Source organism: Theropithecus gelada, chromosome 11 (assembly GCF_003255815.1).
Source record: "Theropithecus gelada isolate Dixy chromosome 11, Tgel_1.0, whole genome shotgun sequence".
Taxonomy (NCBI): Eukaryota; Metazoa; Chordata; class Mammalia; order Primates; family Cercopithecidae; genus Theropithecus; species Theropithecus gelada.
Window position 1 is genome coordinate 126,364,439 of NC_037679.1, and position 16,723 is coordinate 126,381,161.

Genomic DNA, 16,723 nt, shown 5'->3' on the forward strand with positions numbered 1-16,723 from the left:
ACGCTTTTAAAGGTTCCATGTGCCTCAGTTGTTTACTTTACTTTGATAAATAGAAGGCTTTCTGTGCTCATATACTCCGTCTCATGCAGTGCGCTGCAGCAGTCCGTCCTCTGGGGAGGTGTGGCATGTTTTGCATGAGGTCGTCCTTGGGCAGTTAAGTTCGAAGAATGCACTGAAGTCATAGTGCATTGGTCTGAGCTCCTGGCAGATCCTGTGTGATCTTCAGCCTCCCTGAGGCTTTACAGCCAGGAGTGAGATTTTATCACATGAACTTTAAAAGAGTAAAGCCAAATATCTTTTTATTAAACCAGAGTAGATTAATTATCAGTATATGTGAAATCATGTCCACTGATCAAGGTAAGTGGTTTCATTTTCTAGTAGATATATTTTTTTCTTCCCCAGCGTGGGTCACTTTGTAACACGGCATGCTGAGGGGTGTAAAAGTGGCAGAGTTTGGTTTTATTTTAAAGTTAATAGAGCTCACATTGGTTTTCAACTTCAAGATTAAAATATATGCTATTGATGGGTTTGACTCTCCTGGAGGCTTCTTCTGGGCTAACCAGATACAAATGTGTTTGATAGTTATGTTCCTCTGGCTTATTTTTATTAACATAAGTAAAGTTTGGAAATTCAGTCACTGAGGGGAGAAATACAGAGAAAGAAAGAAACGGTTTTCTCTTTTTCCTTCCATTTCTGGTGTGAACAAATGTTAAGAAATATTTACTACTAATCTTTTTTCTAGTGCTACTGCATGGAGCATTGTTCTGTTAAAACAAACAAAAATTCCCACCATCCCAGTCTTGTTTTGCTGAAGTTCAGGGGAGTAAGTATTATTTGTTTTTCCATAAAAGACAACATTGTAGAGATAGGCACGAGTTTGTTTTTTAAAAATTGTTAGTGGTAGTAGTAGTAAGCCACTGTGGTCTCTTTGAATGTTGTAGAGAGTATATTAATGAGAAATTGAGTCTTTGAAATAGAAGTGTAATTCTACTGTGTGATAGAAATGTAATCATGTGACGGGAAATGTCTGCTAAAAATATTTTTAATAGCTGAAATGGGTTCATTTTGTTTATCTATTTTTCCGTTCGTTTTTGACTGGATATAAGCCTCGCTGAAAAATGTCTACATTGCTGAACAAGATAAACTAAAACTTAGAACCGGCAGCCCTCACAGTTATCAGTATTCTTTCTGATGGTGGTGTGGCTCTTTCCTTCCTTAAGTGTCAGGGGCATACGCTGAGTGTGGAAGCCCAAGGTTGGGGTTGGTGACAGCACTGCCTCGGGAGAGCTGAGGCGCCCCTCCTGCAGCTGCACAGCTGGCTCTGTTCCCAGGTTCTAGTAGCTGCGGGAGGGTTAAGCAGCCCAGTCCATGCCTGCCCCTGCTCCCTCCGTCACTCAGGCAGAAGGCTGAATTCTTTTGCAGGCGTTCTACCACTCTTGCATCAAGTTTGGAGGTCTTGTGATCTCTCCAAAATTTACCATCATACTCTAAATATGAAATAAATTTTTTAAAATGCTGCAAAAGGGAAGTGTTTTCTCACCCCAAGCAGTGAAGTTTTAGGTTCTCTTTTTCCTGAAATAGCTTCTGTCCCGTCTCATTTCATCTTTAGTTAGAGATGACTGGAGAGACAGTATTCCCTCCTGGAAGGCAGCTCTTAATTAGGGAGGAAAATCCTTCTAGAACAGGAAGATGAAGCTTGAGAGGTCAATGTTGATAAACATAGAGAAATTGTTGGCTCTTGTTTTCTGCTTTAATGGACAGCACCCTTTAGAGAGTGGCCACTACAACAGTACGGGCTTTTTAAGTTCCTTTTTAGGTTTTTAAACTGAGAAGATAGTAATATAGCACTTCCTGCCTACACTACTGGATAATTTTGTTAAATCATCTAAGAAAAATTGTAAATATGCGTATTTAGTGCACATGTTATTTACAACAGTTTTATCTTTTTTAAATGACCTGAAAAAACTTCTTTTTCTAAAGCTTATGCTTTCAGGCAAACTCCTTTCATGTGAAAGAAATGAAATATGATGGAGTATGATGAATGACTCAATAGGAAATATTATGCAGTTCTTTGGAAGGATGATAACTTGGTATTCATTTAATAAACATCCAAATGTACGTGTAACCTGAACTGCAAACTAGGATTAAGATTTAAATTTAATCGGTTCTTCTTAGATACTAGAATAGACTTGAGGAGGTCAAGAGTAGATAGGAGGTTCCTGGAATAATCTAAGGAAAAGTTGAGTTCATTTATTTCAAAAATAAAAAGGCATTTTCTTAGATGTTTTGTAGACCATCCCTGCCCACTTCCTGAGCCACCTTCTGATAACCTTTACTATAGGCGCCTTTTATCTTTATAAAATAACAAGCTAATTTTTATTGGCTGAAGTACATTTATAAATGTCTTCACCCTGGTTTGTGTGTGTTCTCTGATTTATCTCCCACCACAGCACCTGCTAAGCTCTGGCTGGAACAGGTCCTTCCATTTTTATTCCCTGGCGAATTGACACAGTTAGTTGGTTATATGTTTTAGCAGGCAGAAGGAAAATACTTATGAGAAGAAAAATAGTGTTGATCATAGAATTTGGTCATTCTACATGGTGGTTATTATAATAAATTTGGCCTGGCGAAAATGGGTCCTTCACCTTCTTAGAGAATAAGTACACGCACATTTTTTTTTTAATTTAAACAAAAAAATAAAAGACTGTGTCACTCTGGTCTTGTCTTTTCCATGCCATTATAAAGCAGTTATTTCTTTCTTTTTTTTTTTTTTTCTTTTTTTTTTTGAGACGGAGTCTCACTCTGTCACCCAGGCTGGAGTACAGTGGCGCTAAGCTCCATCTCCCGGGTTCACGCCATTCTCCTGCCTCAGCCTCCTGAGTGGCTGGGACTACAGGCGCCCACCACCACACCCGGCTAATTTTTTGTATTTTTAGTAGAGATAGGGTTTCACCGTGTTAGCCAGGATGGTCTTGATCACCTGACCTTATGATCCGCCCAGTCGGCCTTCCAAAGTGCTGGTGGCATGAGCCACCGTGCCTGATCATAAAGCAGTTACTATTTCTTATGCTCAGTCCCAAAAACCTAGTCTTCCTTGAGTCATTTTTCTCTTACATACAATCTGGCAACAAATCTTGCTTCAAGATCTATCAAATTGACTATGTCTTATTGCCTCTACTGCTTCTTGCCCTGCTTTAGGTTACCCACAGCTTTCCCCTGGATTGGTTCTACTAGTCTCCTATCTACCCTTGACCTCCTGGAGTCCATTCTCTACCTAACAGCCTGTGTGCACCTCTAAAAACGAAAGGCAGATAATTGCCACTTCTCTGCTCGCAGTCCTTCAGTGGATTCCCATCTCTTTCAAAGGAAATCACCTGTTCTTTCAATGATGTGCAAGGCCCTACCTTCTCTAGCCCTTATCCCTACCCCCTTAACTTTCTGACCTCAGCATCAAATATGCTCCCTAGTCTATCCATGTTGTATTCCTTATTTCTCTTTGAACATATCAACTGTGATTCTACCTTAGAATTTTTGTAGTGTTTACACTTTGCTTGGAATGCTAATCCTCAAAATATGTTATGCCTTATTCCCTTCATGTCTACTCAGCTAACACTGTATTAGTGAGACCTCCTTGTCCTCCCTGTATATAGGATATAATAATATCTTCTCATCTAATAGCACTCCTGTTCTTTCACCTAGCTGTACTTTCTTTATAGCACCTTTTTTTTTTTTTTTTTTTTTTTGAGACAGGGTCTTTCTGTCATCCAGGCTGGAATGTGGTGGCGCAGTCTTGGCTCACTGTAACCTCTGCCTTTCAGGCTCAAATGATCCTCCCACCTCAGCCTCCATAGTAGCCAGGACTTACAGGCACATACCACCATGCCTGGCTAATTTTTATATTTTTAGTAGAGACATGGGTTTTGCCTTGTTGCCCAGGCAGGTCTCAAACTCCTGAGCTCAAGCAATTCACCAGCCTTGGCTTTCCAAAGTGCTGGGATTACAGGGGTGAGCCACTGTGCCTGACTCTTCATAGCACTTTTACCATTTAGCATGTTCTACAGATTTTTTGTTGTTGTTGTTGTTGTGGTATTCACTGCTATATTCCTAGGGTCTAGAAAGGTAGCTAATAGGTAGGTACTGGGTACTTTGTTAATATTTGTTGATTGAATACATTTCAATCAACAAATAAAGTAAGGAGGGGTTAGTGAGACTGGAATCTGTGGCTGAGCCCATACATAATTTTGGATGATGAATTAATGGGCTGTGTTGTAAGACAGAAAAGAGATGAGGGAGAAGCTTTAGGGTGTGAAACTAAAAAATTTGGAGCGATACTGTCTGTATGGAGAAAATTGTGGCCAAGATTTTTTGCTATTAAAGATGTACTTAGTCTGGGCGTGGTGGCTCACACCTGTAATCCCAGCACTTTGGGAGGCCAAGGAGGGCAGCTCATGAGATCAGGAGATCGAGACCATCCTTGCTAACATGGTGAAACCTTGTCTCTAGTAAAGATACAAAAAATCAGCTGGGCATGGTGGCACGCACTTGTAGTCCCAGCTACTCAGTAGGCTAAGGCGGGAGAATCACTTGAACCCAGGAGGCGGAGGTTGCAGTGAGCCGAGATCGTGCTATTGTACTCCAACCTGGGAGACGGAGACTCTGTCTCAAAAAATAAAAAGATAAAAATAAATAAAAAAGAAGTACTTAATGTTTTGTATTAATGATGTACTTGCCCCTCTTTTTGTTTTTTCTCTTCCTACATTTAAGTCATTTCACTCTTTGAAATACTCTTGTAGGAGGGTGATAGGAAAAGTAAAAAGATTGAATAAAAAATAATCTAGAAATGGTTCCTTAGTAGTTCCTGTAAGGCTTGATGTGGAATAGAAAACCAGTACATGGGCCAGGTGCAGTGGCTCACATCTGTAATCCCAGCACTTTGAGAGGCCTAGGCAGGTGGATCATCTGAGGTTGGGAGTTCAAGATCAGCCTGACCAACATGGAGAAACCCCGTCTTTCCTAAAAATACCAAATTAGCCGGGCATAGTGGCACACGCCTGTAATCCCAGCTACTTGGGAGGCTAAGGCAGGAGAATCACTTGAACCTGGGAGGCGGAGGTTGTGGTGAGCTGAGATCGCGCCATTGCACTCCAGCCTGGGCAAGAAGAGCGAAATCTGTCTCAGGAAAAAAAAAAAAAAAAGAAAGAAAAAACAGTACATGAATTAAAGTGTAAGAATTATTTGTGTGTTTACACTTCATGTAGTTTATTTCTGAATTTATCTAAATAATTGGAAATTGACCTACATTTTAAAATCTGTAGCAACAGTTAACATTAAAAAAAAAAAGTTCCCTTCCCCAAATGCACAGTTAAAATCTGTGAACTGCTGTTTGCTATTTGATAATATACTTGATCTGAATAGTAATTATACATTATTAGATTACATGACTTCTTAGAAATATGGAATCAATTTTGGCTATAGAAAAAAGAAATTATGCAAAGCTTGAAAATAATTTTGTCATTTTATAAATGTAAGACCCCTAATGACTATCAGTAGAGTTACCGATTTATTAGAAATAGCAAGTTTTTCTCTAATACTGCCCAGTAAAATTTTTTTTATTTATTTCCATCAGAGTTACTAATTTAGAGTATAAAATAGCAAAATAAGAAATATCAAGGAAAAAAGGTATTTCTGGTAACTTTTTATCTAAAATTGACCATTTAGATACAGAATGGTAACAAGACATGCTTAGGGTTAGGACATATAACTGTATTCACTATACTCAGTCCTAAAAATTTTGTAATACCTCTATCTTCAAGGAGGTTTAAGTTTGCCTCCCTCATACTCCTCTAAAAGCAATGACTATGGAAATGTCATAGGAGAGGTACAAAATATGTTTGAAGAATAGAAAAGGAGGAACAACTAACGTTTCATTGATTCCAGGAAATTTCCTCAAAAAGGGTAACATTGGAACTAGATATTGATGAATTTGTTTAAACAAAGACTTTCTGTCTTTTAAGCTAAAAGAACTAACGTATGCAAAAGCAGAGAGAAACATACGAAAAGAGAACCACGTTTTCCAGGAATGGAGAAGATGGGAATGTGGCTAGAGCGTTAGGGCGCATAGTTCCGAGTAGATGGATATTAGGCCCTTCAGGAGATTGACACCTTTTTTTTTTTTTTTTTTTTTTTGAGACAGAGTTTTGCTTTTGTTGCTCAGGCTGGAGTGCAGTGGCGTGATCTTGGCCCACCGTAACCTCTGCCTCCCGGGTTCAAGCAATTCTTCTGCCTCAACCTCCCTAGTAGCTGGGATTACAGGCATGCGCCACCACATCTGGCTAATTTTGTATTTTTAGTAGAGACTGGGTTTCTCCATGTTGATCAGGCTGGTCTTGAACTCCTGACCTCAGGTGATTCACCCACCTCGGCCTCCCAAAGTGCTGGGATTACAGGCATGTGCAGCAACGCCCAGCTAATTTTGTATTTTTAGTAGAGACGGTGTTTCTCCGTGTTAGTCAGGCTGGTCTCGAACTCCCGACTCAGTTGATCCACCCGCCTCGGCCTCCCAAAGTGCTGGGATTGCAGGTGAGATTGATGTCTTAATGTGAAGGGTCCTTTATGCAAACTAGAGGTTTTGAGGTTCCCCCTCCCCACTGGGCCTTGCAGTTCCATTAAATAATTTTAAGCAAGGGAGTAGTAAAATTGGTTATATCACTGAATGAATAAAATTGTCAAACTTTTTATTTATAGGAGAAAAATTGTATTGGATGTAGCCAAATATGGCTTATGTAATGCAATTTTAAAATTCAGAATTGGAAAATTGGTTATCTTTGATTAACTGGTTCATTTTCTTTTCTTCCTAACTTCTTTCTTCTGTCAGCCAGAAAAAAATATAGGAAATAATGGATAAGCTAGAAGCAGTATTTGCTTTTTAAGTTTTGCATCACTGAAACAATCCCCTACACTGTTAGAAGCCTAACACACAATGCTATTGTGCTCTGGGTCTAGAAAAAATGTGAGGCCTGCTAGTCTGATTCTGCAGCAGGGAGTAAGGAAAGCCAATACTTAACTTTGTAAGCTACTAAATATTAAATGTTTAGTAAAACGGGGTTTATAGTAATTTTTTTTGTGATGGAGTCTCACTGTGTTGCCAGGCTGGAGTGTAGTGGCGCAATCTTGGCTCACTGCAACCTCTGCCTCCCGGGTTCAAGCGATTCTCCTTCCTCAGCCTCCTGAGTAGCTGGGATTAGAGGTGCCCGCCACCACACCTAGCTAATTTTTGTATTTTTAGTAGAGATGGGATTTCACCACGTTGGCCAGGCTAGTCTCAATCTCCTGACCTCATGATCCACCCGCCTTGGCCTCCCAAAGTTCTGGGATTACAGGCATGAGCCACCGTGCCTGGCCAGTAATATTTTTCTTAAAGAGAGAATATCAAAATAAAGAGGAGAGTCAAGACTAGAGGGTATCACCAAGCCTTTTTTAGGGAGTCACCTAATTTGTTAAGTTTTTCTTAAAATTACCAACCATCTAAAAGAAGAATTTTGATCTGTATCTATGCCTAAGAGATGTCAGTAGAGCAGTAAAAATATTTCTCTAATTTATAAGGAAGTTAAGTAACTTTCCCACAGTCATAAAATAATCATGTCAAAAATTTGACCTTTCAACTACTAGTTTTAGTAATCCACCCTGCTTTTTTCCTCAGAAAAAAAAAAAAAATGTACTTCCCAGATAAACATCACCTTGCGTTTCACCGCAGGTCTGGGTGACCCTGACCTTGGAACAAGTGATAGTGTTGCTGCATTTAAAGTAGCAGCTTTTGGGTGACTGGCTGGTCCTGAGGAGTTTTTCCTACTTAGCAGTGTTCATTTTATCTATTACTGCCATGAAGCAAAATACAGGTTTGAAAAGTTGAATGAGCAGTGTTGGTAACTGCAAAACAAAGTGTTGCAACACAGGAGGCTGAGGTAGTTTTAAGCAGATAAAGTCTACAGAAATTAGTTTACAGAAATAGTGTTAGGCTGGGATGTTTTGGCCACTAGATTTCAGATTTAGAGAAATCAAGTTTAGAAAAATAAACCAGCAAAGTAGTACAAAATTAATAGCAACAATGTCAGGAAGAATTTGCTTATGAAAAGGATCTATTTTCCCTTTTGTGAAAAGAAACATTTGTTCACCCTTGGTTACTTATGATTGAGATAATTAAAAGCAATTTTATTTGGTTTTAGCAGCCTCCTTGTGAAAACTTATGAAATATTAGGCAGTTTGATTTTCTTCTCCTCTCTGGACCTGCAGATAAATTTGTTGTGAATAAATGGAAAATAGTTTGGCAGTGGGCAGAAGCACGGGAAAAGCCAAGAATCTGGTCGATTTATAAACCAGACATTGTGAATAAATGAGTTGGCTACAGCTCTTAGAAAAAGGCTAACTTTTGCCCTTCAAGTTCTTTTCCTACATCTGTTTTTATTTCTTTCACACTTTATGAAGTCAATAAAAATTTTGATTTCATTGTTACAGAAGTTTCTCCTTGTATAGGAGCTTTTCATGCCTTCTGTTGGCCATAAATAATTTACTTTTGATTTCTCAAGGCTCCTGATTGGTGACTTTTCATATAAGGGGATGCCTAGGTTGTTTCTGATATTATCTCTTTGTACCCAGAGAACACCTCTGACACCAAATGGAGGGTCTTCCTCCCAGCAACAACCAGTTCTTCAACTCTACCTGGAGTTCACGTCAGATCCCATAGGTGAAACGCTGAGTCCCACAAAACTATCTCCACTTTAGATGCCAGTCACAAGTCTCATGCATCCCATAATTCTGACTCATTCACTGTAAATCAGAAGTTCCTATGAACTCCTCATCAGGTTTAATAATTTACTAGATTGGTTCACAGAACTCAGGAAAGCACTTTACTGACATTTGCTGGTTTATTATAAAGGATACTATGAAGAATATAGATGAACAGCCCGATAAAGAGAGATTAATACATAAGGTGAAGTCCAGAAGATTCCTGATCTTGGGTGCTCCTGTCCCATGGGTTAGGGTAGGCCACCCTCCCTGCACATGGATGTATTCACCAACTTGGAAGCTCTCTGATCCTTGTCATTTAGAGGTTTCATCATGTGCACGTGATCAATTATTAACTCAGTCTCCAGGCCCTCTCCCTCTCCAGAAGTTGGGAGGAATGGGTCTGAAAGTTCTATGCTTCTGATCATTACTTGATCTTTCTGGCAACCAGCTCCATCCTGAGGCTACCTAGGATTGCGCCAAGAGTCATTTCATCAAAACAAAAGAGGCTTCTTCCACCCATGAAGCGTCAAGAGATTTAAGAACTCTCCATTAGGAACAAAAGATGCTCCTCTTTTCCTCACCACTTAGGAAATTACAAGAGGTTGTTGTTGTTGTTGTTGCTGTTGTTGTTTTGAGACGGAGTCTCGCTCTGTCCCCCAAGCTGGAGTGCGGTGGCGCCATCTCAGCTCACTGCAAGCTCCATCTTCCGGGTTCACGCCATTCTCCTGCCTCAGCCTCCCCAGTAGCTGGGACTACAGGTGCCCGCCACCAGGCCTGGCTAATTTTTTGTATTTTTAGTAGAGACAGGGTTTCACTGTGTTAACCAGGATGGTCTGGATCTCCTGACCTCATGATCCACCTGCCTCAGCCTCCCAAAGTGCTGGGATTACAGGCGTGAGCCACCGCACCCAGCCGGAAATTTTGATTTAAGTACTGCCCTTTGTCAGAAACCAGAGACAAAGATCAAGTATATATATTTTTATTATGTCACAAATGGATTCTAAAATCAGATAATCTTACTGTTACTTACCTGTGAAGAGGACTTCATACTTTGTACATAAGTACTGGCCATGACTTAAACAAGAGTCACATGGTGCTATGAACTTAAATAATTACTAGTAAAATTTAGCCAGGGCCAGGCGCCATGGCTTATGCTTGTAATCCCAGCACTTTGGGAGTCCGAGATGGGCAGATCCCCTGAGGTCAGGAGTTCGAGACCAGCCTGGCCAACATGGTGAAACCCTGTCTCTACAAAAAATGCAAAAATGAGCTAGGCATGGTGGTGAGTAACTATAATCCCAGCTACTTGGGAGGCTGAGGCAGGAGAGTCACTTGAACTTGGGAGGCAGAGGTTGCAGTGAGCCGAGATGGTGCCATTGCACTCCAGCCTGGGTAACAAAGCAAGACTCTGTCTCAAAACAAAAAAAAATTTTTTTTGGCTGGGCGCAGTGGCTCATGCCTGTAATCCCAGCACTTTGGGAGGCTAAGGCAGGTGGATCACTTTGAACTCAGGAGTTTGAGACCAGCCTGGTCAGTATGGTGAAATCCCGTCTCTACAAAAAAATACAAAAATGAGCCAGGCATGGTGGCTCCCACCTGTGGTTCCAGCTACTCGGGAGGCTGAGGCTGGAGGACTGCTTGAGCCGGGAAGTGGAGGTTGCAGTGAGTTGAGATCGTGCCATTGCACTCCAGCCTGGTGACAGAGGGATACTCTGTCTCCAAAAAGAAGAAAAAAAAAATTACTATTAAAATTAATTTTCATGGTGTTTTGGTGAACTTTAGCTTACCAGCTTAAAATTATGGAATTCATTTCATATAGCTTCCACTGTAAATACTAACTTGATCCAATCCTGTTAATAACACTAAGCACTGTGATTCTCAACCATGACTGCACAGTGGGATTGCCTGGGAAGCTTTAACATACACTGATACGTGGGTCTCACACCCCAGAGATTGACTTAAGTGGTTTGGGGTGCAACCCAGGTACTGCAGTTTTCTTTCTTAAAGTTCCACAGATGATTCTAATGTAGTCATGGTTGAGAACTACTGACCAAGAAGCATGATTTTTTAAGGTGGCTAACCCCTTCTGGTCTACTGGTTTACATGCAGTAGAGATAGTTGGGGAGATAATTTTTGCTTAAAATAGGAAAGCAACTGACACAATCACGTGGTAGGCATGCAGGGTTTAGAACAGTAAGAAACTAAAGATTATACCATACAACACTGTGAATTTATTAAATACATTCCAGAGTGGGTTATAAGTGAAGATGTGCTAGATCAACTGTGTATGGTGCTGCTAATGAGTTCACAGAAACCTAGAGGTTTTTACTTGCCCAAGGTCACACCACTAGCTGGGGACACAACCAAAACTGGAAAATTACAGCAGTAATTCATAGTTTGTTGCCTTGATTATTTAGGTCAAGTTCTGTAAACTTTTTCTGTAAAGGGCCAGATTGTAAAGATTTTAGGCTTTGCAGGCCATATGGTCTTTGTTGCAACTACTCAACTCTGCTAACATAGTAAAAAGCATCACACCCATTATGGAAATGAATGAATGTGTATTTTAGTAAAACTTGATTGACAGAAGCTGGATTTGGCCTGTGACCTGTAGGCTGCAGATCCCTGATTGAGGATTGTTTGAATCTTCCCGCTGGAAAGTTGGCTCCTTGAGAGTAGGCTGAAGACGTTACTGGTCCCCCGTGGTGCCTTACTTCCTGGTACTGTTACAGTGCCCTGTGTTGCAAGGTGTTAGATGAGTGCTTGTTGAATTCATATCTAGTCAGCTCTTAACTTTTTTTGTTGCTTCTAACCCTTCCAGTAGGGGAAACAGTTGGCACATATTCCAGCTTTGGAGAGGAAATGCTTGAAGTCTGTAGCAGGGTATAATTGCTGAATTCTTCAAGCGAATTAAAGATCTGAATTTGCCCTAGGGCATTTATAATTATCTTAATTTCCTGGAACAGACTCTAAGAATTCATTTTAAATCTGAAAGTTTTTCTTAAAATCTGTTTTATGATACACTGTCTTTAATTATTTTTGTGAATGTTGTTAGTTTCTCACAACAATATTTATTTCAATTCATTTGGACCTAAGATCTTTGTTGTACTTATGTGTGGCCAGTAGACTCTTTAGCAAAATTAAACAAATGCTAATGGGTTCCCACAGCCACCCAAATGTTAGAAGTACGGCCCCAGATTATGAGCCCATTTCTCTTTTTCTTTTCTTCTTCTTCTTATTTTAAAGAGATAGAGTCTCAGTATGTTGCTCAGGCTGGTCTCAAACTCCTGGGCTGAAGCCATTCTCCCGCCTCAGCCTTCCAAGTAGCTGGGATTACAGGCATGAGCCACCACCTCAGACATGAACCCATTTCTAATTTCTGATGCAAAACAGATATTGACCTGACAACAGGGCCCTTGGTTGTGGTGGAAAGAGCAGTGACCTTGGAATTAAAAGCCCTGTTGTGACTCATGGCTTTGCCACTTTTAACCAACCCTACTTTTATTTACCTATAGTGTGCAGGTATCTGTCCCACTCTTTAGGGATGCCAAAGGTGAAATGAGGTGTGCTGTCTATGTGACAGTGCCTTGTGAGCACTTTTTTGACGTCTCCCTAAGGAGGTTTGGGTCAGGCCTAGTAGAAACTACAGCCATAGAGCACAGAGGGAAGTAGGACTAGACTAGCATAGAGTGAGTCTATGGGAGTGTGCCCACTGGTTTCCAGAGAGAATGTCAAAAGAGTCTACAATGGGGAGGCCTCATCAGCCTCGATTTGAGAAGCAAGTGTAGGTCAGAAATGGGGAGCAGAACAAGAGGAAAAGAGGAAGGTCAGGAGTCTGCAGAGCTGAAGAGGTGGTAAGTGATTCAAAGCTGGAAACAGGCAAGGTAATCTGGAACTCTGTCTTGATGTCCATTGAGTTATGCTAAATCGAGACTCGTGTTCTTCTTACCTTATATTTCTTAAATTGATTTGTTTGATGCCCTGGGTATTTTGAAGCTCCTAGTTGCATAATCTTGGCTGAAATAAAGGCACAGAATTAGGGCAAATAGCTGCAGTCACTTGTGTACCTGCTGAGTGAAAGCCAAAGAATCAATAGCTAGAATCTGTGTCCACAAATTGCTTACAAACCACATGTAGATATGACATTTAATATCAGGCAAGGCTAGGCACGGTGGCTCACACCTGTAATTCCAGCACTTTGGGAGGATCACTGGAGCCCAGAAGTTTGAGACCAGCCTGTGCAAGATGATGAGACTCAGTCTCTATAAAAATGAAAAAAGAAAAAAAAATAGCTGAGTGTGGTGGCATGCATCTGTAGTCCCACCTACTTGGGAGGCTGAGGTGAGAGGATCACTTGAGCCCACGAGTTTCAGGTTGCAGTGAGATACGGTCATGCCACTATATTCCAGCCTGTCTGCATGTGAAAGCAAAAAATAAAGACACGCGTGCGTGCGCGCGCCCACACACACACACACACACACACACCAGCCTAACCACTTACCACCTCTTAATCATCTTTATAATGGACATAAAAATGCCTGCTCTACTTTACATCATAGTATTCTTGAGTGGAGTAAATAAAATAATGCATATAAGGTGCTGTGCACAATGTGCTTGGCTCACAAGAAACACTTAGTATTATTAGATATGATTTCTACCAGTATTACTAACAGTAGTAAGAATAGTAGTAATACTTAAAAAGCAAGTTTGCATTAGTTTTAAAGCAGTATGAAATCCCAAGTTTTTTAAGACGGAGTCTCACTTTGTTGCCCAGGCTGGAGTGTAGTGGTGCAGTCTTGGCTCACTACAGTCTCTGCCTCCTGGGTTCAAGCGATTCTGCTGCTTCAGCCTCCTGAGTAGCTCTGATTACAGGTACGTGCCACCACATCCAGCTAATTTTTATTTGTATTTTTTAGTAGAGACAGGGTTTTACCATGTTGGCCAGGCTGTTCTCAAACTGCTGACCTCAAGTGATCCTCCCGCCTTGGCCTCCCAAAGTGCTAGGATTACAGGGATGAGCCACCGCACTCGGCCTCAAGTTATAATTGTTAATATTTTTGTGACATTCAGGATAAATACTTTTTAGTATTATGCTACTGAAGGGCATGTCTCAGGATCGGTGTATCCTTTCCTGAAGCTATATGTTACATTGCATTTACACAGAGTTGTCTTGGTGTCCAGAGAACAAATCAGTTGAGACAAGGCCATTTTGAAAACTATTTTTTTCCAGGGAGCACACCTTAGTACCCTGTTGGGGCGTCCGTGTGTGAGGGGTATTTGGATTATAGGTCTTCAGTGTGAAGGCAAGCTTCTTATCAAATGAAGTGTTTTGTCTGACCTTAGAGTTTAAACCCACAAGGAGGTAACAAAGCAAAGGGCTAAAACATCTTTTTGCTACTTAGAATTACAGGCCAGAAATTTGCTTTTGTATTCTGAGATCTTATGATACTTGTCTCAATGAAGTAAAACTGTGCATGCATTATTCTGCATTTCCATATTACTATTCTCTGTATTGGTAATTATTAAGATACTTGCTTCGTGTACTTAAAGCAGCATGCAGATTTATTTTATAACTACTTCAAGGAAAGAACCAATTCCTTTGGAGAGTTCCTGTGGTTCCTAAGTTGCATGCCTCCAAGTCTGTTAGGTTGTGGGATTTTGCATTTGAGAGAAATGAGGGAGGTGGAGAGAATGAAGAGAAAGTGGACTGGCAGAATTACAGAATGTGGTTTCATCTGATTTTTTAGGCTGAGGACTACTCCATTTTTAGATTCCATGCATAGAACTCAGGCATCCTCGGGTCCTGCCCCACTGCTGCTTTGTGGTCAGAACACCGTGAGATCGTGCAGCCTCAAGGCTGGGAACATACGGGATCAGGTCCAAGAGCAGGTTGGAGTTTGAGTTCATGATTTCAAGGTCAGAGTCGTGAGGGCACCTCAAGATGATTACCGAGAAGTCAAAAGCACGTGCCAGTAATTTCAATGGGAAAGTCTGGGAAACAGCCAAAACGTAACTGTCAGGAACGTGGGACGGAGTCCCTAGGGCAGCTTTTCCCAAAACATGTTCCAAGATATACTAGCTGTATGGGATGTTGACTTACAATAATATGTGGTGGAAAGGTTTTCTAGACAAACACTGAGTTCAGAGTTAAGCAGGTTTTTTCTATTGCAGAACTTGTCAGAGCCTCTGATATGCCCATTAATATTGTAAGTATACAAGATGTAGCTTTAAAATTGGGCAAATAACAGATATTTCATACAGAATCCTGGATGTGGCCAAGAGTGATGAGAGAGGAGGGATCCTCTTGTCAGAGTAGCACTCCACAGAACACACTTAGGGAAAAGTTGTCCCAGGGCCTGTGGCGTGTGCTCTGAATTCATTGCTGTGACCTTTTCGCCTGGCTCTTAACTCCGGGGTTCGGAAGGAACCAGCAAACACCCAAAAAAGTTATCTAGGCTCTTATTGAGTGCTTCCCCCTCGTCCTCCATCTGAGTCACTTGGCTGATATTTGTTGCTGCTATTAACAGAATTCAGGAAATCAGCCCTTCTTAGAGGAAGAAGGACAAGTGAGACCACAAACAACAAAACATAATGAATGGATCAGAGCTTGTGTATAATTGGCCCTGAATTAGGCAAACAGGCTTTCCCCACTCCCTTAAAATGAAAATAAAATGAAAATTTTAAAGAAAGTACCAAAATGACTATATCTAATAATGTAACAATGAGATTGAAAAATGAGGGCACACTGTGTGTTTAGGGATGGCTGAGGCTAATGAATGTCAAGACAGACTGCATCTTTGACAGCCTCGCCTCACTGGCTCCTGAAATCATCACACACAAAACAGTATTCTTCTTGCATTCTTAAAGTGAAAGGCACTGTTTCCCTGTCACACTAGCAATGCTGCGAAGTAAGTGTCATCCTTGCCTCCTCCTTGGCCCTGCCTTCTACAGCTAGTGCCCCTGCCAGTTGTCTCCTCAGCACGTCTCCCGTGTTCCTCTTCTCCTCCCCCTCGGCACGACCTTGCTTCTGGTCTCATCATCCTGTGCCTGGGCTGATGCCTTTACTTCCCAGCTGCAGTCGGCTGGGGATGGATGTGGGGGTAAGGCAGGCATTCCAGATATTTATAGAATTGTTCATGTCTCTTTTCCCATTAACCATGAGTTACTTGAGGGTGAAGATAGTGTCTTATTTGCCTTTCTGTCTCTAGTAATTAGCCCAGTACCTGGCACTGTTAATTAAGGAGTTATCACTCAGTACTTTTAAATAGGGAAAAAAAGAAAAAAACAAAGAATGGAATAAAGTAAAAGCTTGATAGGTTTTGTTACTCTTTTTGCAGTTGATCATTGGCTATTCTTAATGCTTGTAGAACAGTTAGCACTTTAGCAGCATACAGATAAGATACGTTAAAATCATACATTGAGTTTTTTAAAAGTAGGTGGGCGTGGTGGCTCATGCCTGTAATCCCATCACTTTGGGAGGGCGAGGAAGAAGGATCACTTGAGCCCAAGAGTTTGAGACCAGCCTGGGCAACATAGTGGGACCCCGTCTCTACAAAAATTTTTTTTTTTTTTTGAGATGGAATCTCGCTCTGTCGCCCAGGCTGGAGTGCAGTGGTGCGATGTAGGCTCACTGCAAGCTCCGCCTCCCGGGTTCACACCATTCTTCTGCCTCAGCCTCCCGAGTAGCTGGGACTACGGGCGCCCGCCACCACTCGCAGCTATTTTTTTGTATTTTTAGTAGATACGGGGTTTCACTGTGGTCTCGATCTCCTGACCTCGTGATCCGCCCGCCTCGGCCTCCCAAAATGCTGGGATTACAAGCGTGAGCCACCACACCCAGCCTACAAAAATTTTTCAAAAAATTAGCTGGGTGTGATGGTGCACCTGCCATCCTAGCTACTTGTGAGGCTGAAGTGAGAGGATCACTTGAACCTGTAAGGTG

At 41.3% G+C, this 16,723-nt stretch overlaps 1 protein-coding gene across 1 annotated transcript in view; it reads left to right on the forward strand.

Annotated features, from left to right (window-relative positions):
* The first annotated feature begins 252 nt into the window (after window positions 1–252).
* Window positions 253–16,723, forward strand: part of FGD4 (FYVE, RhoGEF and PH domain containing 4) — a 116,363-nt gene continuing 99,892 nt past the window's right edge. Inside the window, exon 1 of the mRNA XM_025403507.1 lies at window positions 253–361. Coding sequence (XP_025259292.1) covers window positions 267–361 — 95 coding nt within the window. The 5' untranslated portion in view covers window positions 253–266. The remainder of the gene's footprint in view (window positions 362–16,723) is intronic.